Source organism: Scyliorhinus torazame, chromosome 14, assembly GCF_047496885.1.
Source record: "Scyliorhinus torazame isolate Kashiwa2021f chromosome 14, sScyTor2.1, whole genome shotgun sequence".
In the NCBI taxonomy this organism is placed as follows: Eukaryota; Metazoa; Chordata; class Chondrichthyes; order Carcharhiniformes; family Scyliorhinidae; genus Scyliorhinus; species Scyliorhinus torazame.
In genome coordinates, this window is record NC_092720.1 from 102,763,080 (window position 1) to 102,789,254 (window position 26,175).

Below are 26,175 nucleotides of genomic sequence, written 5' to 3' on the forward strand. Positions count from 1 at the left end.
CAGACCCCTGGGACACAATCTGGTGAGCACCACACAGTTTCTGATGCACATTAGGTGGAGGCAGGAACATCCAAGAGAGTCTGCAATTGGAGGACTGCTGGATCCCAGGTCTCAGCTGGGTCCCAGTCAGATGCTGGGCCTCTGGATAAGGTTCCCCCAGAGCTGATGCAGATGATAGGCCAGGGCCATGACATTCAGGACTGCATAGCCAATTGGAGGAGTTCCAAAGGCTTTGGGCGCAGGAGATGGTGCCAACAATGCATGCCACCGAGGCCAACACTGCTAGGGTGGCGACTGCAGTGGAAAGCATGAAGCATGACGTCTGCATCCTGAGTGGTGGTGCCTAAGGCATGGCTCAGCCAGTGACGACCATGGCTCAGGCCCTTGACATCATGTCCCAGTTGATGAGGGACATGTGATGAGGTGGATGTTGTCGGTGTACTGTCGAGCATGGTCCAGCCACTGAGGACTGCAGACAATAGGGAACTGCCATGACTGGCAGAGTCAGGTGACTCAGATGCAGCAGGATTCTTCCGCCTCTGATGTGCATCCTGTGGAGATAACTAGATGTAGCAGTAGACCACAAAAGATCAAAAAGATTGAGAAGCAGTGAGCGGGCACTGGGGGTAACTATCTGTAGCTATGGGAATGGAAATGTCAAATGTTCACAATTAAAATGTTGTACCTGATACAAATGAAACTTTTGTCATATTAATCTTCACAGAAGTCCTGCCTGCACCCCCAATCTCTGTTGCCCTCCGCACCTCCTACACCCCTGGCACAGTGGTCCAAGGCCAAACTGCCCCAATGCAGACCCCGTTCAGAGGATGGGAATGAACGCACTGACAGCAGAAAGGCAGGAGTCAGAACTTAGCAGAAACTGAGGAGCACCAGAGCTTTCCTAACAGCAAGTTACTCACTCTCCTGTCTTGTATACTGACCCGCAGAGAGTGCCGACATAGGTCCATCACCCTGGGGTGATGTTACACAGGCCCTTGGAGGGTGGAACAGGGTGACCGGTGAGCGGGCGGTGTGATGGGGGAGTGAGGGGAAGGGGGAATTTGGGGGGCAGGATGCAAATGGGCGGGAGGGGATTTGGAGGGGGAAGGAGTAAAACGTGAGGGAGGTGGAGGAGGGGGAGGGATGAAATTGGGAGGGAGGGGCAAGGAGGTTTTGGGGAAAGGGAGGGAAATTGGGTGGAATGGGAAGAGGGAAGGAGGGATTGGGGGATGGACAGACATTCACGGGAGGAGGAAGGAGGTATTGATGGGAGGGAGGGAAATTTGAGGGGGGAATGTTGAGCTGATGGACACAGCCTTGCACCATGAGAATATGGTGGGGCTGAGGGCCTCCCTGGTTCTCCGGGCGTGTTGGACCCTTGCCGCCTCCTGTCCTCCATCCCCGGACTCTCCCCAGATCGTTCTCCAGCCCCTACTGGTCCGCATCTCCCCCTTCCTCTTGCTCAGACGAGGCTGCATGTCTCTCCTCCTCCAGCATGTCATCCGTTTGTTTGCCAGGTTGTGGAGGGCACAGCAGATCACCCTGGGGGGGAACTGCCCGAGTGGCCCAGGCATCGGAGCTTCATTTTCAGCAGTCCGATATCTGGCATCTGGCCACAATGGGAGGATGCAATGGCCTCCATGCTAATGAACAATTAGCAAATTTGCTTTATTGTGGCTCGTTTTTGGTCTGTGCAGAACAATGCTCTATAAACAATTGTACGGGTCTTGGCTCCCTCCCCAAAATATCTTTAGTTTCCCTCTGAACTTCAGAATTCTGGCCATTTGAGCCAAACAGGTAATCACTCAAATGGCTGAAATGTCAGGAGATATGTCCATAAGACCATTAGACCATAAGATATAGCAGCAGAATTAAGCCATTCAGCCCATCGATTCTGCTCCGCCAAGGTGGAATTAGACAGAATAATTCTTTCTTAGAATATCACAACTGGGAGCTTGTTCCACCATTCTATACGATCATGGCTGATCTCATCATGGCCTCATCTTCAACGTCCTGCCCATTCTCTGTAACCCTTCAACCCATTATTAATTTAAAATCTGTCTAGCACCTCCTTAAATTTACTCACTGTCCCAGCATACACTGGACTCTGGGGTAGCGATTTCCAGAAATTCACGACCCTTTGGGAGAAGCAGTTTCTCCTCAAATCTGTTTTAAATTTGCCACCCCTTATCTGGAGACTATGACCTCTCGTTCTAAAATGTCCCACAAGAGAAAGCATCTTCTCCACGCCTACTTTATCCATACCTTTTATCATCTTCTACACCTCAATTTGATTTCCTCTCATTCTTCCAAACTCTCAAGAGTATAGGCCTAAACTGCTCAATCTCTCTTCATACGACAAACCCCTCGGGCTGATTTATCCGCCGTCGGGATTCTTTGTTTTGCCGGCAACCCGGGGTTTTCCCGACAGCGTGGAGCTGTCCCACAATAGTAAACCCCATTGAACAGCCGGCCAAACAGAGATTCCCGATAGTGTGCCGCACCAGAAATCTGCAGCGGGATGGAGAAGCCCACCCCTCACCTCTGGAATCAATCTAATGAACCTCCTCTGAATTGCCCCCAATGCCGCTACATCTTTCCTCAAATAAGGGGACCAATACACCAGATCCGGTTTCACCAATGCCTTGTACAGTTGCAACAACACTTCCTTACCTTTATACTCTATTCCTTTGGCTATAAATGCCAACCTTCCATTTGCTTCCTTTATTACCTGTTCTACCTGCATGCTAGTTTTCTGCAACTCGTGCACAATGACCCCCAGATCCCTCTGCAACGGAGCACCTCAAAGTCTCTCCCCATGAAGATAATAAGTTGCCTTTCCATTTTACCAACCAAAATAGATGACCTCACACTTAGCCATGTTAAACTCCATTTGCCACATTTTGACCCACTCACCTAACCTATCTATATCCATTTGTAAGGTTCTTATTTCCTCATTACAACTTAGTGTCCCACCTATTGTAGTGTCATCGGCAAATTTGGCTATAGCACCTTCTATCCCTGTATCTAATTTGTTAATATAGATGGAATAATTTCCTCATTCGCGTTTTTGTAACATACTCATGTTACAAAACGGTGGAGTCTTTCTGCATGGCCGAGGAATAGGGGAAGACACACAAACGTGATACGTTGGGAGGTATACCTGAGTAAACTTCCACTGTGCCTGCTCTAGATCTGCTGTGATGGAAGGAGTTGAATAATCTAGAAAAATCTTAATTTTCATTCCTCCATTGACCCTATTATCATCATATACTATTTGCAGTGCTTATTTGTGTATATTCAATATTTTTGTGATGTACACTTCCCTCTTACTTCTCTGATTAATATTCATAGTTAGAAAATAATATCTATCCCACTATCGAATGGAGAGTGATTGCATAAAATAATCTTACCCTGATTCTTGTTCAAATTGGGCATTTGATCAATGATTTGAACATAGCTTTTGCCCATAACAGTCCTCCTTGGAAAATGTTTTGCAGGTGAGGCAAAATTGCCCACTTGTAATTTTGATCATACTCCCTTGACATTCACTTTGTTTCACATTAATGAATTCAGCTCAAAGAATTTTTAAAATTTATTTGCATATTAATAACTAAGCAGAATAATTATGCGAAGAGGAATGAAAATAAATGTCAATAGGAGAAGAATTGAAGAGATGCTTTCATAATATTCACTCATGGAAAGAATAATAATACAAGAATGATTTATTATGCTTTTGGTGATTTGACAATGCTGGACTCGGGTGAAAGCTGGTATGTACATAATCAGATGACAACTCAAGTAATGTCAGGATAGAACTGTACATTTTGTTCACCTCCTGATATCTTCTATCTGTAATATTAAGTATATTACCAATCGTCAAGGGTAGAGCTGTGCCAAAGCAGCTTTAACCTGCTTGCAGAATAATCTGAATGTCGGAGTTAGGGTGGATTTTCTGAGCTCCCTGTGGTGAGGCATTTTGGATGCGTGGATTGGAAAATAACCAATTGAAGACCTGTGGTTTTCCGATGAATGTTTTTGGAATGTGGAATATCTGACTGCAGGAGATGACTTAGGAATCTACCCTTACAAATAAGATGCCAAGAACATAGAACTCAAAATTCTGCAGCAGGATTTTCCGTTGGCTAGATCCTACGCCACGACGGCAGCACAACCACGCCCACCTGTTCCCCGACGTTTTGGGGTAGCCGACAATGGAAACCCAATTGGCTGACTGTGGGAACGGAGAATCTCGCTGCCGGCGGGGGCGCGCCATGCTGGAAAATGGGGCTGGCGAAATGGAGAATCCCGCTCCCTATATTTTGTGATCATTTTCAGGATGTGGGCATTCTTTGCCCATCTCTCATTGCCCAAAATGGTCTACTTCTGACCACAGAGACCTGGAATTTAAGGCATTACATATAAACATATGGATTGGGAGCAAGAGTAGGCCACTCAGTGCCTTGAGCCTGCACCACGAGTCAATAAGATCATAGCTGATCAAATTGTAACTTCAACCCCACAATCCAGTCTACCCCTGATAAGCTTCCACCCCCTTGTTAATCGAGAATCTATCTAGCTCTGCCTTAAAAAATGTCCAAGTCTCTGCTTCCACTGCCTTTTGATGAAACGTTCCAGAGATTCATGACCCTCTGAGAGAAAAAAATTCTCCTCAGCTCTGTCTTAAATGAATGACCCCTTAATTTTTTTCTTTTTTTTTTCTTTTTTAAAAATACATTTAGTGTACCCAATTGATTTTTTCCACTTAAGGGGCAATTTAGCGTGGCCAATCCACCTACTCTGCACATCTTTGGGTTGTGGGGGCGAAACCCACGCAAACACGGGGAGAATGAGCAAACTCCACACGGACAGTGATGACCCCTTAATTTTAAACAGTGTCCACCTAGTTCTAGATTCTCTGACAAAGGGAAACATTCTTATCACATCCACCCTGGCAATACCTCTCTGGATCTTAAAGGTTTAGAGCAAGTCATTGATGTGTTGGGTATGCCGGGCTTGCGAGGACTGCGTTTACTGCAGCAGTGAGAGAGACAGGCTTCCAACACTAGAAGAAATGCAACTCGATTGTATTGAACTCTTAACTATCATTCATACTTTAACTGTGGGTTGACATTATGCTGACTTGATTGGAGATCTGAGGCTAACCTGACCAGACTATCTTACTACCACATGGTGTATGTTCTAATTGCTGCTCACGGGCTCTGACTGTCTCAGAGGCTGGATCCCAAGAGAGCGGGAAAACTAGTGCCCTCTGGCTTTATAGTGGTTGTGTCCTGTCTGGTGATTGGCTGCTGTGTTCTGTGTGTTCACTGGTTATCCTATGTGTCAATCACTGCCTGTCTGTGCACCATCATATACCTGTGTGTATATTATGACAGTCATCTCTTATTCTTCTGAACTCCAGTGGGTACAAACCTAACCTGTCCAACCTTTCCTCAAAAGATAACCCACCCATACCTGGTATTAGCCAGGTTTACACCCATTGTAAAATACACATTACATTGTGATAGAATTGACTACTGCCAGAACTTATGTGCATCCCAAAGTAGTGCCTGCATGCAAACATGGTAATGAAGGCAACAACTGCTGTCTCCAAAATGTGGTCATTTAAATCAGACTTAGATTAAGTTTATAGGAAAGAAACGTATCTTAACAGCTGGAATCACTAAAGCAGGAAGTGGTTGAGCATAAATATTCTGACAGTCCTGAAAAGTCAGGATAGCTAAAGTGATCTGTTCTTAACTGTGCAACTAAGAATTTGTTCTACAATTTTGAAAAATCAGATGGAAGCAAATAAATGCCTCCCACTACCTTACTGCTGTCTCCAATATGCCTCGTCCAACTGCAGATACTGGCCATGATACATTCCAAACTCAACACAAAAATAAATCCTGGGGCAACCGAGTCCTTGACATTCCTTAGCCCAAAGCTCAGAAAAAAGCAGTACTTCGATCTCATACTTGCTTCAGGATAAAACTGTTACTCCATTACAGGGTACTAAATACCACTGCAAGCTTTTTGGTTTATTCTAGTGTTCGTTGCAAGCATAACTAGTGTTTAAATTGTGAAAATTGACTTTATATCAAATGACAAAATGCCAAAAGTTATAGATCATATAACTGGAGTCTATTGATTAATGAGGTGTGCGCTGACAGTTGTGGGCTTATGAGTAGCCATGTGATGAAGGGTATAAACCTTATTGATTAGATAGAAATAGAATATTTGTCATGTGTTCTGAGTGAAGGCTCTCAGAAGAAATGTGTTTCAAAGTAGGTTGACAGAACAGTTAGGAAAAGGCTTAATTATAAGGCTTATTCAATCCCTGAAAGTCAAGTTCAAACAATTCTTGCAAAGTAGCTGTGTATCATAGATTATCGTACACCCGACTTTTACAATCCTTCTCCTCCATCTTCTTCCCCTAAGGCGCTTAGCTTAGGCACTGCGTTCAATACTTGTGTGTATTTGGGGAGACAAAAAAAAAGGAATTAAGAGAAGGTCGTCTGAATGTGCCTTTTCATAAGCATAAGCTTAACGAGGACATAAAAACAGAAATGCTGGAAATACTCAGCAGAGCTGGCAGATAGACCTGCTAAGTATTTCCAGCTATCTCTGGTTTTATGTTAAGATTTCCAGCATCACAATACTTTGCTCTTGCCTTTCATAAAGGGGACGTTGTTTTCTTTTCTACTGGGTGTCTGCAGGAAATGAAAGGTGAAACAATGGCATTGATTTTCTCATTAATATATATCTGTTTAAGCAATTTATCAGAGAATATTTAGCAGATGACACAATATTTTGTCAATATGTTTGGCATTATGACAGTACTCACAATGGGTCAAAACAGAAATTCAGTGTTTTGTTTCCAATAATTTATGTGGGAGACTTAATCATTTCAAAATGGGACATTTTAGACAATAGAAGAATTTTGTATACATTTTAGAAGGGTTATCTTTACAAATAGGTAGCCTATTGTAACATACGCCTAGCTCCAGTAACACAATAAGTGGCTTGGCCTCACAATCGTTTTATAAAATTTCTGCATTCTTGGCCTAACAGACCTGGGCCGGGATTCTCCCCTACCCGGCGGGGATGGGGGGGCCCGGCGGAATGGAGTGGCGGGAACCACTCCGGCGTCGGGCCGCCCCAAAAGTGCGGATTTCTCCGCACCTTTAGGGGCCAAGCCCTCACCTTGAGGGGTTAGCCCTGCGCCGGAGTGGTTGGTGTGCCACCAGCCGGCGGGAAAGGCATTTGGCGCCATGCCAGCTGGGGCCGAAAGGACTTCACCGGACGGCGGAAGTCCGCGCATGCGCGGGTGCGTCAGCGGCTGCTGACGTCATCCCCGTGCATGCGCTTGGGGGGGGGGCCCTTACACGTCGGCCCACGGCACAGGTCCGCCCGCGGATCGGTGGGCCCCGATCGCGGGCGAGGCCACCGCAGGGGCACCCCCTGGAGCCAGATCGGCCCGCGCCCCCCCCAGGACCTCGGAGCCCGCCCGCGCTGTCTAGTCCCGCCAGTAAGAGAGGTGGTTTGATTCTCGACGGTGGGACTGGCATGATAGCAGCGGGACTTCGGCCCATCGCGGGCCGGGGAGGGCCCGCCGACCGGCGTGGCGCGATTCCCGCCCCCACCGAATATCCGGTGCCGGAGAATTCGGCAACCGGCGGGGGGGAGGGGGGGATGGGATTCACGCCAGCCCCCGGCGATTCTCTGACCCAGCGGGGGGTTGGAGAATCCCCCCCTGATCTACAAGAAAAACATCTTCCTAAAATTGTAACAAAAGCAAAATCAATATTTTCCATTCAGCATAAGAAAATGTTGGTATTATTCACTTTTGAATTCTGACTGCATTAAGGATGCAACAAGGACAGTAACCAAAGGCTTGCCGGCAGGTTTACATGAATGTCATCTAAGTCAAACCATTGCAAAATACATAAATCCGAAGTGAGAAAAATACCAAAAGCTAACACAGACATGGGGCGAAATTCTCCGTTATCGGCGGAAAGTCCGCCGATCGGCGCAAAAAACAGCGCAAATCCCACTTGCGTCACGTCATAAAAATGGGACGATAGTCTCCGGCCCGAAATGGGCTAGCAGCGACGTAACGGGATCCGCGCTTGCGCAGTGGATCACGCCGTACAGCGTCATACGCGCTGCACGGCGTGACGGCTCATAAGGCCGCGCAGCTCCCCCCCAACCGACCGGAACACCCGACCGCAACACCCGACTGGATGGCTGGCCGTCGCTCAGCCCCGTGGTTTGAGTCACGCGATGTGAAGGCGCTCCTGGACGCGGTGGAGCAGAGGAGGGACGCCCTGTATCCCGGGCACGGCCGCAGAGTTGCCCCACGCCACAGCCGGCGTCTGTGGAGGGAAGTGGCAGAGGTCGTCACCGCTGTGGCCCTGACACCACGGACATGCACCCAGTGCCACAAGAAGGTGAACGACCTCGTCAGAGCAGGCAGGGTGAGCCTCCCCCATATCCCCCCTCCCCCATATCCCCCCTCCCCCATGTCCCCCATATCCCCCCCTCCCCCATATCCCCCTCCCCATATCCCCCATATCCCCCCTCCCCCATATCCCCCATATCCCCCCTCCCCCATATCCCCCCTCCGCCATATCCCCCCTCCCCATATCCCCCTCCCCCATATCCCCCCTCCCCCATACCCCCCTCCCCATATCCCCTCCTCCCCAATATCCCCCCTCCCCCATATCCCCCATATCCCCCCTCCCCCATATCCCCCCTCCCCCATATCCCCCCTCCCCCATATCCCCCCTCCCCCATATCCCCCCTCCCCCATATCCCCCCTCCCCCATATCCCCCATATCCCCAAGTGAATCCAGCCCTAACCTTAACCTCTGCAATGCACGCGCAACCGATGGCGTGCATTCATATACCTGCCTAACACTGTTGCCTTTTACCCCTGCCACTACCCCCCCCCCCCCCACAGGAGAAGCGCGCACACAACAATAGGGAGCATGTGAGGACTGGAGGAGGGCCCGCTGATGAGAGGCCACTGACCGTACACGAGGAAAGGGCCCTGGAACTGGCTGGCGGACCTGAGGACCGGGAGGTTGCTGATGCAGAGGTCGGGGGCCCACCAGCAAGTGAGCCACCGACAGCCCGTCCCCATATCCCCCCTCCCCTATATCCCCCTCCCCCATATCACCTGATCACTGCCTGATGTCTAACCATGCATGCTTCATTGTGTATCGCAGGACCAAACGTCCAGGCACCCATCCCCGCAGATGCACACCGCCCGCAGGATGCCCCTCGGAGACCACAGGAGACGGAGAGACCCGCACCCTCCAGCATGCGACGCCCGCAGGATGCCCCTCGGAGACCACGGGAGACGGACAGACCCGGACCCTCCAGCATGCGACGCCCGCAGGATGCCCCTCGGAGACCACGGGAGACGGAGAGACCCGGACCCTCCAGCATGCGACGCCCGCAGGATGCCCCTCGGAGACCACGGGAGACGGAGAGACCCGGACCCTCCAGCATGCGACGCCCGCAGGATGCCCCTCGCACACCACGGGAGACGGAGAGACCTGGAGCAACAGGGAGACGACACCTCCGTCACGTGCGGGAGCGACCACCCAGCGATGAGGGGGGCAGCCACAGGCCCCCGTCACATCCGAGCCAGGACACCACTACCCAGGACACCACTACCCAGGACACCACTACCCAGGACACCACTATCCAGGACACCCCTACCCGGGACAGCACTACCCAGGACACCCCTACTCGGGACAGCACTACCCGGGACAGCACTACCCAGGACACCCCTACCCGGGAAGACGAAATACCGGACAGTGACTCAGAGTGGATGGGTGGAGACGAACCCCCACCCCAAAGTGCCATGGAGTCAGAGTGGGACGAAGAGCACGACACAACGCCACTGCTGTCACCAACACCCTCCACCATCGCAGAAACACTCACCACGGTTGGGCACTTTAGTGATGAGGCGTCTGGTACACTCACTGGTGCGCACAACACAGCCGTCCCGGTACAGCAGGTGGAGGTAGGAGCAGCAGAGGAGCCGGGCGGTCGGAGGGCAGCCCAGCCCAAGCGAACATCTGCCGCCCAGATGGATCCCGGGTTCCTGCAGTTACCACACCCACACATAGATCCGATGAAACCACCGACCCGGAGACGAGCGAAGAGGGTGACGGGCGGCTTGCGGCGGCTGCGGTCGCAGGTGGAGGAGTCCACCCGCGTCCAGGAGCTGGGAGTGGTCCCGGTCATGCGTGCCACCCAGGCTGACACCGCACGGGTGGCGTCCGCGGTGGAGGCAATGGTTGCGACGGTGTCAGACATGGGGAAAGGTTTGCGAGGCCTGGGGCCTTCCGTGCAGGCGGCGTCTGGGGGCCAGGAAATGGCTGCCCTCTCACAGGAGGCCATGAGCCAGTGCCAGCGCCAGATGGGAGAGGTGCTCAACGCCATAGCCCAGTCTCAGCAGGCCATGGCCCAGTCTCTGCAGGCCATGGCCCAGTCTCTGCAGGCCATGGCCCAGTCTCAGCAGGCCATCGCTGAGGGCATCGGCGCCAGTGGCCATGTGCGAGCCGGCGTCGCACTGTCACAGATAGGGTTTGCCAACACCCTGGGCTCCATGGCTGCAAACCTGCAGACCCCTGTCGATACCAGCACTGGCCTCCAGGACTGGCAGCGCCAGATGTCGGGGGGGCGTCGGATGGCCAGTCCGTTCGCATCCCCCACCCATGTAGAGGCCTGGGGGCCATCGGGCACCCCGAGGGAGGAGGAGGTGGTGTGGTCCGTCCCGGCTCCCTCTGTAGGGGAGGTCCCGGTACACCGCGACACCTCGGACTCCCCCCTTCCGTCCCAGGTGCATCGGGTGGGCAACGGGCAGGACAGGCTGGCAGCTCGCCATCCCAGTCGCCCGGGCTGCAGCCTGGCCCATCTAGGCCAGGACGCCCCAGGAAACGGCCGCCAAAGGGATCCAGTGTCAGAGGGCAGGAATCACAGGAGTCCACCTCCAGTTCTGCTGTACCGTCTGGGGAACCACGTAGACGTAGTCAAAGGGCCCGTAAGGCCAAACAATTAGACACTGAGTAAGTTGGCACGGGTGCAGGGCACAGATGAGTTTTAGGGGCTAGGGCACGTGCATGAACTCCTTTGGTTATTAAAGTCATTGTTACACCTACCGAAGCTGCCTTTGTGCTCTGTCCAAAGTGTGCGGGCGTGTCATGTACGTTGAGCGCAAGTGTGTGTGTGAGGGGTGGTCTTACCTCAGCCCCAGGTGAGTCTGCCCCCTTCCCCCTGGGCCGCCATCAACATCCCCCGGGCAGAGGACGGGACCGTGCGCTGCAGTGTCACAGCCGCATGCAGGGATGGTCCGGGTGGATGGTGGTACTGTGGCCATGGGTCAGACATAGTCCAACGATGTAGAGCCAGGAGCTCATCGCAGGGCGGGTTGTCATCATCCTCCATGGCCTGCAATAGACACACGTCCACCCGCAACTGTGTGAGCCCGGCCCGTTGTGCCGCCGGTGGATCGGCAATGGGGGGGGGGGGTGGTGTGCATGCGGGTGGGGTGGGTGGGGTTGGGGAGGGGGGTGAGGGTGCTGGGTGGGTGGATGGGTGGTGGGTGTGGGTGGTCGGCTGTTGCCATGGTGTGCGGTCTGTGGCCATACTACCCGATTCCCACGCCCATCTAGTCAGTGAAGCGGGCGTCTATCAGTCTGTCCCGTGCCCGCTGGGCCAGCCGGTAACGGTGGACAGCCACCCGCCTGTGTCTACCCCGTCTGCCCTGACCATTGCCCCCATCCCCCTCATCTGGGGAGGACTGTGCCTCTTTCTGCTGCTACTCCACTCCGCCCTCCTCTGCCTGCGGCACATCGCCCCTCTGCTGGGCTATGTTGTGCAGGACGCAGCACACCACAATGATGCGGCCGACCCTATCTGACCGATACTGGAGGGCGCCCCCAGAGAGGTCCAGGCACCTGAAACGCATCTTCAGCACGCCAAAGCACCTCTCGATCACTCCCCTTGTCGCTACATGGGCATCATTGTAGCGGTTCTCCGCCTCATTGCGTGGCCTCCGTATAGGCGTCATCAGCCACGATCGCAATGGGTAGCCCCTGTCGCCCAGCAACCAGCCCCTCAGCCGGGGATGGCGTCCCTCGTACATGCCGGGGATGGATGACCGCGACAACACGAATGAGTCGTGTACACTGCCTGGGTGACGGGCACAGACGTGCAGGATCATCATGCGGTGGTCGCAGACCACCTGTATGTTCATCGAGTAGGTCCCCTTCCTATTAGTGAACACGGCCCTGTTATCTGCAGGGGGCCGCACGGCGACGTGCATCCCATCGATCGCGCCCTGGACCATGGGGAACCCGGCCACGGCAGAGAAGCCCACGGCCCGGGCATCTTGGCTGGCCCGGTCCACGGGGAAGCGGATGTAGCGGTGCGCCATGGCATAAAGGGCATCTGTCACTGCCCGGATGCACCAGTGCACCGATGTCTGCGATATGCCGGACAGGTCCCCACTCGGTGCCTGGTTGCATAAAAGTTCAGGGCCACCGTAATCTTGACGGACACGGGGAGAGGGTGTCCCCCGCCAGTGCCACGCGGTGACAGGTGTGCCAGCAGGTGGCAGATGTGTGCCACGGTTTCCCGGCTCATCCGGAGTCTCCTCCTGCATTCCCGGTCCGTGAGGTCCTGGTATGACTGCCGGGGCCGGTACACACGGGGCGCCCTCGGGTGCCTCCGTTGCCGTGGGGCCGCGACGTCCTCCTCCCCCTCCTCGTCCTGTCGGTCAGGTGTCCCTCCAGCCTGGGCGGCTGCCGCCTGCCCCTCTGCAGCAGCCTGCGCCGCCTCTCTGGCACGCTCCTCCTCCTCCTCCTCCTCCTCCTCATCCAGGGCAACATAGACATGAACGGCTGCCACCACGGCGGCCAACATCGCTGGATGATCTGAAAACATGACGGCCTGGTGGGGGGGGGAGGGGAACGACGACATGTCATCATTGCCCATATCCCCTGCTCCCCCCAGCCAGGTGGCATGGACCGCATGGGTCCAACTGTTGAAGGCTGGCACCTGGGCAGGTGGACCAACTCATTTGCCCTCCCATCACCCTCCTCGGCACGGACCCCCTCCCCAACCTCCACCCCAGCACGGACCCCCTCCCCAACCTCCCCCCGGCACGGACACCCCCAACCTCCACCCCAGCACTGACCCCCCCAACCTCCACCCCGGCACGGACCCCCTCCCCAACCTCCAACCCGGCACGGACCCCCCCAACCTCCACCCCGGCACGGATCCCCCCCCCAACCTCCACCCCGGCACGGACACCCTCCCCAACCTCCACCCAGCACGGACCCCCCCCCAACCTCCACCCCAGCACGGACCCCCCCCCCAACCTCCACCCCGGCATGGACCCCCTCCAACCCCCAACCTCCACCCCGGCACGGACCCCCTCCCCAACCTCCACCCCAGCACGGACCCCCCCCCAACCCCCACCCCGGCACGGACCCCCTCCTCAACCTTCACCCCAGCACGGACCCCCCCCCAACCTCCACCCCAGCAGGGACCCCCCCCCCCAACCTCCACCCCGGCACAGGCCCCCTCCATCCCCCAACCTCCACCCGGCATGGACCCCCTCCCCAACCTCCACCCCTGCACGGACCCCCTCCAACCCCCAACCTCCACCCCAGCACGGACCCCCTCCAACCCCCAACCTCCACCCCGGCACGGACCCCCTCCCCAACCTCCACCCCGGCACGGACCCTCTCCAACTCCCAACCTCCACCCCAGCACGGACCCCCTCCCCAACCTCCACCCCAGCAAGGACCCCCCCCCCCAACCTCCACCCCGGCACGGACCCCCCCCCCAACCTCCACCCCGGCACGGACCCCCTCCCCAATCTCCACCCCGGCACGGACCCCCCCAACCTCCACCCCAGCACGGATCCCCCCCAACCTCCACCCCGGCACGGACACCCTCCCCAACCTCCACCCCAGCACGGACCCCCCCCCAACCTCCACCCCAGCACGGACCCCCCCCCAACATCCACCCCGTCATGGACCCCCCCCAACCTCCACCCCAGCAGGGACCCCCCCCCCCCAACCTCCACCCCGGCACGGACCCCCTCCAACCCCCAACCTCCACCCCGGCACGGACCCCCTCCCCAACCTCCACCCCAGCACGGACCCCCTCCAACCCCCAACCTCCACCCCAGCACGGACCCCCTCCAACCCCCAACCTCCACCCCGGCACGGACCCCCTCCCCAACCTCCACCCCTGCACGGACCCCCTCCAACCCCCAACCTCCACCCCGGCACGGACACCCTCCCCAACCTCCACCCCAGCACGGACCCCCCCCCCACCTCCACCCCGGCACGGACCCCCTCCCCAACCTCCACCCCGGCACGGACCCCCTCCAACCCCCAACCTCCACCCCGGCACGGACCCCCAACCTCCACCCCAGCACGGACCCCACCCCCAACCTCCACCCCGGCACGGACACCCTCCCCAACCTCCACCCCGGCACGGACCCCCTCCAACCCCCAACCTCCACCCCAACACGGACCCCCTCCCCAACCTCCACCCCAGCACGGACCCCCCCCCAACCTCCACCCCGGCACGGACCCCCTCCCCAACCTCCACCCCGGCATGGACCCCCTCCCCAACCTCCATCCCAGCACGGACCCCCCCCAACCTCCACCCCAGCACGGACCCCCCCCCAACCTCCACCCCAGCACGGACCCCCTCCCCAACCTCCACCCCGGCACGGACCCCCTCCAACCCCCAACCTCCACCCCGGCACGGACGCCCTCCCCAACCTCCACCCCAGCACGGACCCCTCCCCAACCTCCACCCCGGCACGGACCCCCTCCCCAACCTCCACCCCGGCACGGACCCCCTCCAACCCCCAACCTCCACCCCAGCACGGACCCCCTCCCCAACCTCTACCCCAGCACGGACCCCCCCCAACCTCCACCCCGGCACGGACCCCCTCCCAACCTCCACCCCGGCACGGACCCCCCCCAACCTCCACCCCAGCACGGACCCCCCCCCCCAACCTCCACCCCGGCACGGACCCCCTCCCCAACCTCCACCCCAGCACGGACCCCCCCCAACCTCCACCCCAGCACGGACCCCCCCCAACCTCCACCCCGGCACGGACCCCCTCCAACCCCCAACCTCCACCCCGGCACGGACCCCCTCCCCAACCTCCACCCCAGCACGGACCCCCCCCAACCTCCACCCCGGCACGGACCCCCTCCCCAACCTTCACCCCGGCACGGAACCCCCCCAACCTCCACCCCAGCACGGACCCCCCCCCAACCTCCACCCCAGCACGGACCCCCCCCAACCTCCACCCCGGCACGGACCCCCTCCAACCCCCAACCTCCACCCCGGCACGGACCCCCTCCCCAACCTCCACCCCAGCACGGACCCCCTCCAACCCCCAACCTCCACCCCAGCACGGACCCCCTCCAACCCCCAACCTCCACCCCGGCACGGACCCCCCCCAACCTCCACCCCAGCACGGACCCCCTCCCCAACTTCCACCCCTGCACGGACCCCCTCCAACCCCCAACCTCCACCCCAGCACGGACCCCCTCCAACCCCCAACCTCCACCCCAGCACGGACCCCCTCCCCAACCTCCACCCCAGCACGGACCCCCTCCAACCCCCAACCTCCACCCCAGCACGGACCCCCTCCAACCCCCAACCTCCACCCCAGCACGGACCCCCTCCCCAACCTCCACCCCAGCACGGACCCCCCCCCCCAACCTCCACCCCGGCACGGACCCCCTCCAACCCCCAACCTCCACCCCAGCACGGACCCCCTCCCGGCACTCCCCCGGAGCCCAGCCTACTCTAACCACCCCCCCCCCGCCGCACACACACACACACAAGCCGAGACACACCTCTCCTCACGCAATCAGTCTGCGGCCACGCCATTTCCTGCCCAGAGCCAACCCCCCAGGCCGTCACTCACCTCCTCGCTGGTCGGCGTGAGCCTGGAGCACCGGGTCATGCCAATGAAAAGGAGGTTTAATTCACGTCGACGTGAACGGTCATCACGTCGACGGGACTTCGGCCCATCCGGAAGGGAGAATATCGGCAGGCCGAAAATCGGCTGCCTTGCGCAGACCCGAGACATTCTCCGCAGCAGCGGCGCCATTAACGCCCCGCCGACTTTTCTCCCTTCGGGGACTTCGGCGGGGGCGGGATTCACGGCGGCCAACGGCCATTCTCCGACCCGCTGGGGGGTCGGAGAATGATGCTCATAATCTCCAAAAGGTTGACCGGTCAAGATTAACTGGCATTGTTCTTCATTACTCACAGGAAGCTCACCTGTACAAATAACTTATCACAATGCCATTCTTCAAGAAGGGGAGCAAGAAATAAAGGAGTTTGTATTGTAGACAATATTGGCTTGGATTTTGAGGTGGAAGTGGTGGTGAAATTGTCGCCAATGCCATCGTCACTGTCCTGAAACTGACAGGATATTTGGGAGTACACCTATGTGCAGGTTAATGTGTAGATCCAGAAGTTCCTGACAGTGAATCCTCACTTCCCCATAGAGTGCACTGCTGAAGCCCCTCAGATTGCAATCAATAGCAAATTAATGAACAGAGAACATCCACTCTTATGCTGGTGCCATTATTGTGAGAGCCCTTGAAAAATTAACATTTATCATAATCCAATCATATTAACTTATTTTGCTCTCTGAACTTTAAGTGAAAAGTGAAGGCATTCAGTGCATTTACCAGCGAGGCCTGCTGTCCGTGAGAATGCTTCAAAGTGATTGGCTTTCTTGCTCACTGTTGTTCCGTGACTTGAAATCCCCTTGTCTTGGACCCAGATTTAAACTAATATTGGGAAAGAGGGAAAACAATGCCACCGGGATTGCTAGATCATTGTGGGCAGCTTTCTTCAAAGTCAGTGGCTAGCACCATTTGGTCATCACAAAATCTTTGCAATTAGACAAAATTGGTTACTTACAAAAACACACAGGCCTTGTGTTATGCTCCTCCACATTTTATGAGCTTCAAGATTATAACCGGTGATGCCATTTTCTACGTATAGATTTCATACCGAAATTTTAAAAATCACACTTGTGATTGTCAGTCTTTCAATATATTCTATAAAGAAGTCACAACTTACCCAAAGCTTTCATGTAGCCTTCAAAATTCTCATTTTCTATCATCTCCCATGTGCCATTGTAGTCTGCTGGCATTGTGTCCGCTTTCTGAAGCAATGAGTCAAAAGAAAGAAAGTCTTATTTCTTGCAAGATCTACCAGGACGTTGTGCTGAATGTATTTGCTTTTATACTGTTCCTAGTTATCTCATGAAGGACCATAGTTCAACATATCAGAGAATATTATCAGATAAGAAAATAACAAAACTTTTACCCATTGCACAAGCTCATTTCTAAGCAAGGACTGCTTAGGTGGCAAATTCGCAAACCAATTTAACTTACGAAGACTGCGCATTGTCTGTTATTTTTTAAAATTTCACAATTTTAGAATGTAATTGAGAAATAGAAGTATGGTAAGTTTTCTAAAACTAAACGGTTAAGTCATCAGAAGGGAAACAGTTATCATTGCTACGAATATCGCTGACAGGCTGAATTTATTTGATTGGAATGTTCAAACTGTGTCTGTAGCAAATGGTCTAATTAATTTAATTGGATATGCTGCTTATGACATATAAGATCCAATTTTAATCAGGAACTGGAGTTGGGCGTGTGGGCTGATTGCCAGCATGAGCCCAATTTGCTCATCCGATAGCTTTGGGAGCTGAGCAGCCTGCCCGTTTTTGCAGTAAAACCTTAAGGAGGCTGCCCAAGGCCTATTTAAAACGGAAATGCATCTTTTTATTGAGATTGTATTTACTGCTATCAAATTTTTGGGCAACATCATGGACACAAATCTCTTGCTGTGGAACAGTTTCCCAGGTTTTCTGCAGATTCACTAAGGCTCCCTCGAAAGCACCTTCAAAACCCAAAGGGCAATGGCAGATGGTGCATGGGAACACCACCACACAATCCTGAATTGTAACTATATCGCCATTCGTTCACTGTCGTTCGGTCAAAATCCTGGGACTCCCTTCCTAACAATGCTGTGGATATTTTTGCAACACATGGACTGTGGTAGTTCAAGAAGGTAGCTTGCCACCACCTTCTCAAGTGCAATTAAGGATGAGTAATGAAAGATGGCCAAGGCAGCAAAGCCCATATCCCATGAACAAACAGAAAAAAAAACCTCCCTGCAGGTCCTGGTGTTGGATACAGCGCAAAGAGGACAACATTGAGCATGATTCAGCGGACACAAGTTAAAGTCCGCTGAATCTCAGATTTAGTGGGGTGTTTCCGGTGGCTGCAATGCAGAGAAGCACCCTGCTATCCGAAGACACTTTGCTGTTTTTTTGGCCTTGGGGAGTTTCTCCCCACCAAGGCCACAATTGGATTTCCTGCTGACGAGCTGAAAGGCGCCTCGCCGATCAGGCACCATTTTGTCTGTCAACCCCAACCTTGCTCCCCAATGCTCTTTTGACACCGCCCTTACCGCACCAAGCTTGGGGAGGCCCCCGGAATCCTGCCTTCTCTCTCTTTCCTCTAGCTGGCAAGATCGCCACACGCCTGATCGTTGGTAGTGCAAACCTGGCCCCTAGGCACCCTGGGAGTGCCAGCTGGGCATCCTGGCAGTGCCCCTGGCATCTTTGCAGTGCCATGGTGCCCAGGTACTAGGGGGAGTGCCAGGGTGCTACCCTGCATGGCCCCGGCCACACCCGGGTGTCTCAAATAGCCTGGGCAACCCCCCCCCACTCCCCCTCCCCACATGCCATTACAACTGGTCCACATTTGTATGGACCAGTACTGAACAATGTCCCGGCGAGGTGTCCCAGGTGCAGCCGGTGCGTGCTGGGCGCCAGGTGAAACAGGTTTTGCTGCTGGCGCAGAGCCCGATTTGGGACTCGGGCGCGATTCACCAATTCCGCCAGATGCAATGGGGTCGCTGAATCGCACCCATTGTTTCCTAAATTCACAGGAAGATACCTAAATCTAATTTACAGCATGTCTGAAATGATCAGGAATGCCAGGAACATTATCTCAAGGACTGGAGTTTTGCTCAATTCCTGCCAACAAAATTAGCCAAAACTCCTTCCACCTCGCTCTAAAAACTTAATAACAGACTTCCGTCACCTTACTCATCATACAATCACATGAACAACAGCACACTTAATCAGTTTTACTGATGCCACTAGGAACTTGCAGGACAAATAAAGTTACTCTTCTTTTCTGAAAGGCACCTGGCTGAGGACCTATTTCAAGGCAGTTGGTTTAACTTTAAATTATCATCTTGAACACATATGCACTTTGCTTTACAGTGCAGCTTTATAACAGCTTCTGATACTGCATTGATAACCTATCATTGATGTGGAAGTTGCCTGGATGGTTTCAGTGTTGCTTAACCTAAGATTAAAGGAGTAGTAATTGTAACCAATGTCTTTGGCTCCATCCTTACCTTCATCCTGGTCTACCGCATTCAATGAAGATACTGCTTCTGAATCTTCTCCAAATGCAGTCCTCTCTGTGACGGGATGGTATGGCATATTGAGATGTTTGAGGAGGCCTAAAATGTGCTATTATGATCCTTATGGGCCGAAAGCTGTGATTATAGCTGTCATGTTCAGGCATGGCACTCATCAGCCTAAACCTGAAGATTATCCAGGTCTTGATACATAGGGCACAGACTCCATCATTACCTGAGAAGTTATGAATGGAACACTTGCAAACATCAGCAAACACCCCACTTCAGGCGAGAAAGCATTAATAAAGCTGCTGAGGGTGGTTAGCCAAGTGCACTGTCCTGAGGAAGTCCCAAAGCAATCTCCTGGAACAGATATATAGCCTCAGAAAAGTACCAGTATATTCCTCTGTGCTAGGTATGATTCCAGCTGGTCAACAGTTTTTTTCCCCTCATTCCTATTGACTTCAATTTTGCTAGGGCTCCTTGATCAAATGCTGTCTTGATATCACCTTAGGGTTCAGTTCTTTGGTCCATGTTCGAACCAAGTTGTAATGAGGCCTGGTGCCAAGAGGCTCTGGTAGAACCCACACTGAGCATCAGTGAGCAAACTATTGATGACTAGGTGCTGCTTGAGAGCAATACCAGTACTGTGCTGATCATTGAGAGCAAACTATTGGGGCAATAACTGGCTCGATTGAATTTGTCCTGCTTTTTATGGATAGGAGATACCAGGGCAATTTTCTACTTTGTTATGTAGATGGCAGTGTTATTGAAGTATTGGAACAGCTTGGTTAGGGGCAAGGTCTGTTCCTGACCACGAGTCTTCTGCCTTTCCCTTGGGATGCTGTTGTGGCCGTTAGCTTTTGCAGTATAAAGTCTGGAGTTAATCTAATTGGCTGAAAACTACCACCTGTAATGGTAGGAACATTCAGGGAAAGACTTGAATCATCCACTCTGCATTTTGGCAGAAGATAATTGCAAACACTTCAGCTTTATTTTTGCACTCCCATGCTAGGCTTTGCCATCATTGAGGATATGGCATCTCCGCCTCCCTTTGGGCGTCCAATTGTCCACCACCTTTCACGACTGGATGTAGCAAAACTGCAGAGCCTTCATTTGATCCTTTGGTTGTGATGTTACTTAGCTGAGTCTATTGCAATCCTAACAATACTCCTTATCCTGAGATAATGGGCTATATTTTCACAGAGATGGGTAGCTTGAATTGGGAAATATCCGACTCCCTGGGTCCCACTTCAGTAAAAAGGCCCCTGAATGTTGCGATCTTCATTTGTGGTGGGGTTCAGGATGGAGTCAGGGCCTCCGTTCCCAGAAACAGAGTGTCGGCGGCCACAGGTCAGTCAGGTCCTGAGGCAGGTTGTTTAGCAGGCCCACCTTGGTTCTCTGGGACATTGTCCCAATTGTGTTATGGATTTTATGCCTTCTAGCCCTCACCCATCACATACCCCCTACCCCTCTGTCACCCCATGGCTCCTTATAGTCCCCTTGCCAACTCATGCCTTAACCCACCTCATGGCCCCCTTTGCCTTCCATTCCAACTCATGCTAAATCACATGGTATCCACCATGGAGTCACATGGAGATGAAATAAAACAACGTTTTACAATTTAATCCGTATTTCACCACACAGATTTGTTGTTAAACATATCCAATTCATGAAAGCCCAATCAATGATTTTAAGTCTCAAGTGTTTGACCTCTCTTAAGAAGAAGCAAACCAAGAAGGTTCATACCTCGCATCAAAGACAACTGGGGCGAGATTCTCCGACCCCCCGCCGGCTCGGAGAATCGCCGGGGGCTGACGTGAATCCCGCCCCCGCCGGTTGCCGAATTCTCCGGCACCGGAGATTCGGCGGGGGCGGGAATCGCGCCGCGCTGGTTGGCGGGCCACCCCCCCCCCCCCCCCCCCGCGATTCTCTGGCCCGGATGGGCCAAAGTCCCGTTGCTAGGATGCCTGTCCCGCCGACGTGGATTAAACCACCTCTCTTACCGGCGGGACAAGGTGGTGTGGGCGGACTCCGGGGTCCTGGGGGGGGCGCGGGGCGATCTGGCATCGGGGGGTGCCCCCACGGTGGCCTGGCCCACGATCGGGGCCCACCGATCTGCGGGCGGGCCTGTGCCGTGGGGGCACTCTTTTCCTTCCGCCTTCGCCACAGTCTCCACCATGGCGGAGGCGGAAGAGACTCCCTTCACTGCGCATGCGCGGGGATGCCGTGAGTGGCTGCTAATGCTCCCGCGCATGCGCCGCCCGGCAATGTCATTTCCGCACCAGCTGGCGGGGCACCAAAGGCCTTTTCTGCCAGCTGGCGGGGGGGAAATCAGTCCGGCGCGGGCCTAGCCCCTCAAGGTTAGGGCTGGGCCCCCCAAAATGCGGAAGATTCCGCACCTTTGGGGCGGCGCGATGCCTGACTGATTTGTGCCGTTTTTGGTGCCGGTCGGCGGACATCACGCCGATACCGGAGAATTTTGCCCCTGGTCCTTTAATAGGTTTTGAACCCATCAATCAAACTGTGTATGCAAAATCCCTGCTAAGTAATTGTATCTTTTGGAAGTCAGCCAAGTATTCATAAAGATCCCCAAAGGAAATGTCAACAAATAACTTTTGAAAATTATCGAACAGTGGTTACACCACCTACCATGTAAATCACAATAGTCCAGCAGATGTTTTTTTTAAACTCTCGCTGACAGTTGTACCCAGTCATTTTATATAATCTAGAGTAGCTAATTTAAAAAAACTTCAAATAATGACAGTTAATCAGACTTATCCACCCTTCAAGGGGATTTACGCCTGTTCCATAAATGTGTGACTCACAGTTTTGGTCCCCTGCATTTGCAAAATTGGGCTTTGCTTAAACTTAGCACTAAGTTCAGATGGCCCTGAGTTTATATTTCCCTCATGTGTGTCACAACCCTCTCCCTTTCCCCTACTGGCAAAAATGGGACTTGTTGAATATGGGGACTGGACCACTTCAACTAGGTCCAGCCCTCCATTTTCAAAGGTCTGCAGAGTCCTCCCAACTCGATGAAAATCCGATCCTATGACTCCTGGTTCTGGATTCTCCAGCAGTAAAACAGCCTTTTGGCATGTCAAGCTAAGAATTTTATACATTTTAATAAAATCACCTCTTATTTTGCTGAACTCTAGAGAATGTAGGCCCATTCTAGTTAATCAGTCCTCATAGGACAGTATTGTCATTCCAAGAATCAATCCAACCTAACAGTGGTCTTTGAATATTTGCCATTCTTTGTATCTATATCTGTATACATTTACAGGACATGGATATTGCTGGCAACATCATATCTAGGCTAGTTTGGTTCTTTGGCCACCTCAACGAGCATTTGAGAGAAAACCATGCTAGTGTGGGTATAGAGTCACAGATCGTTTGGAGTAGGTAAGGATGTCAGATTGTCTTACCAAAAGGAGACTAGTGAACCAATTGAATGTTTGCAACAACCTAACTAAATAATTAGACATTTTTTAAAAAATGTTTTAAAATCTCAAGTACAAACTCACATTCTCTGAAGCATTAGTTTAGTCCAGTGAACCAATCACTACACTGCCGTTCCCCTGCATATTTGTTTGCAAATAAAGTCCCTAATTACTTTTACTAATCCACTGGTTCAAACAGTAATATCTACCATGCCAAAGAGAGTTGATAGTGCAGGCCAAAACAAAAATCTAGTGTGCAGATTTCTGTCCGTGGAACCATCATTAGGCATCAGCCTGCAGAGATTTCAGCGTCCCGGGTTCGATTCCAGCATGGATCATTGACTGTGCAGAGTCTGCACGTTCTCCCCGTGTCTGTGTGGGTTTCCTCCAGGTGCTCCAGTTTCCTTCCACAAGTCCTGAAATACATGCTGTCAGGTGAATTGGGCATTCTGAATTCTCCCTCTGTGTACTCTAACAGGCGCAGGAGTGTGGCAACTAGGGGATTTTCACAGTAACTTCGTTACAGTGTTAATGTAAGCCTAATTGTGACACTAATAAAGATTATTTATTTAAAAATATAGAAAAAGGATGACGTTTCTAGAACGTAGAAGATAAACGTTTGCTTATAGGAATAGATTTTGACATTTGAAAGAAATGATCAAAAGTATCGTACGTCCTTCAAACTGAAATTAAATTGATGCATTCTATCCAAGCCTCAATATTAATGCAGGGAGGGTGTGGCGGTATGTGGGGGAAAATCAAATGAAGAGTCCCTGCAAATTTTAACCAATCTGGGCAATTATTTTAAATTTTTTGAAATAAGATTGGAAACTTTAAGTCCTGTAGTAGTAATTGCTAACCAAGTAACCCATGCCATTCACTGAATATTTTGACAAAGTTACATTTCAGAAACACAGGGCTTCAATCTTATTCTACAACACCTCTGTAATTGCTTGGCCACTGCATGCCAAAGACACGGTTCAGTTGTGCAAACATCACTGTCGTTTACAGTTCAAATGACAACTATTACTTTCCTGAGGACTTTAAGGATTTATTCAGCTCTGCCCTTGACTTTACCTCATTACAAATAGATTATTTGCCATGGTTCTCAGACTGGATATTAAGGTCATTGACCTCAATAAATTAAAAAAAGCAGTAAGCCAAATGCTCGTCATATGGGGACTCCGTGGACCTGTCACATTTGATCAAATCTGTCAAAACATTTAATCAAGTCATTTAATATGGGTTATTGCTTTTCAAAAGCTATTGTCAGGTGGGATATAATTGACTGCAGATAAACATACATATCTGGTTTAAGCATGGAATGCCTATGTGCCAAACCAGTTACTGTCATTGTACAGAATTCCCAATTGAGACTGAACACTTCAATGCATAATTTCAATCAAAGAATATAGTGTTCCCCAGGTATTCACATTTTCAGCTTCCAATTGCTCAGCACCAGGACTATCTTTCCTGCATGTCAGTTATCTGATACACTCACCACAGGGAAGATTTGATTTTTACCACTTGTGCCGACAGTAGTACCCCTTCAGTGCTACATATTCTATCCAAAAGGTGCAAAGTAGATTCTAGTGCGACTGGAACTCTTCAAATTGTCACAGTATTATTCGCATTGTCACAGGGGATTTGGAAAGTGGTCAAACCTCAAAGTCCTTTACATACTGGTTGAGCTGACAACACAATGCAGAATTTTTGTTGTGGATTTATTTTTCCCACAATTAACGTTTTTCCAATGTAGCACTTCCAAGTTTACTTTCATCAGCTTAGCTGCAAACAAGGCATGTTGAATACTGAAAGTTTGTTCTTAACATTTACTATAAGGTACTGATAGCATTTTCTGTATCAGAAATCCCCTTCACAGCAGTACGTAGTATAATGATTAGATTAGATTTAGATTTATTGCCACGTGTACCGAGATACAGTGAAAAGTACTGTTTTGCGTAGTCCAGGCAGATCGCTTCGTACATGAATACATACGATAAATACACAATGTAAATACATAAACATAGATATCGGTGTAGCTTACAGAATATAGTGCTACAACTGTAGAGAAGATGCGTAGAAAGATCAGGTCAGTCCATGAGAGGGCCATTCAGAAGTTTGGTAACAGCAGGGAAGCTGCTGTTTTTGAATCTGTGTTCTCAAACCTTTGCATTTTCTGCCTGATGGAAGAGGTTGGAAAAGAGAATAACCTGGGTCGTAGGGGTCTTTGATTATGCTGCCCGCTTTCCCAAGGCAGCAGGAGGTGGACACAGAGTTAATGGGTGGGAGGCTGGCTGACGTGAGGACTGGGCTGTGTTCATGACTCTGTAGTTTCTTATGGTCTCAGGCCGAGCAGTTGCTGTACCAAGCTGTGATGCTGACAGATAGGATGCTTTCTATGGCAGATCTATAAAAAATTGGTAAGAGTAATTGTGGACATGCTGAATTTCCTTAGTTTCCTGAGGAAGAATAGAAGCTGTTGTGCTTTCTTGGTCGTAGCATTGACGTGGGTAGACTTAAGACAGATTATTGCTGATGTGCACACCTAGGAATTTGAAACTGTTAACCATCTCCACTGCGGCACCATTATACAGACAGGGGGGGTGTACGACACTTTGCTTTCTGAAGTTGATGACCAGTTCTTTAGTTTTTCTGACGTTGAGGGAGACATTGTTGCAATTACACCATGCCACTCCCTCCTGTACTCTGACTCATCATTGTTTGAAATCTGACCCACTATGATTGTATCATTAGTGAACTATAGTTGGAGCTGAATTTTGCCGCACAGTCGTGTCTGTATAAGTATATTAGGGGTCTAGGTACACAGCCTTGTGGGGCCCCGGGATGAGGACTATTGTGCAGGAGGTGTCATTGTTTATCCTTACTGATGCAGTCTGTGGGTCAGGAAGTCAAAGATCCAGTTGCAGAGGGAGGAGCCAAGCCCTAGGTTTTGGAGTTCGGATATGAGCTTGGTTGGGATTATGGTGTTGAAGGCGGAGCTATAGTCAATGAACAGGAGTCTGATACTCGTGTCCTTGTTGTCGAGATGCTCCAATACAGAATTGAGGAAAATTAAGACTATAAAAATGAAATTGGGATAAAATAAATAAAAACAGGGAGTTGATAAGGGCAACTGTCTGAAGAGATTTTGAGAAACGCATCAGCATATGAGTCAGAAAACAAGTGTTTA

The 26,175-nt window shown here is 52.2% G+C and overlaps 1 protein-coding gene across 1 annotated transcript in view; it reads right to left on the bottom strand.

Annotated features, from left to right (window-relative positions):
• Window positions 1–17,339, bottom strand: part of LOC140389919 (retinol-binding protein 2-like) — a 44,914-nt gene extending 27,575 nt beyond the window's left edge. Inside the window, exon 1 of the mRNA XM_072474563.1 lies at window positions 17,167–17,339. Within this exon, the coding sequence (XP_072330664.1) occupies window positions 17,167–17,239 (73 nt within the window). The 5' untranslated portion in view covers window positions 17,240–17,339. The remainder of the gene's footprint in view (window positions 1–17,166) is intronic.
• Window positions 17,340–26,175: the final 8,836 nt, after the last annotated feature.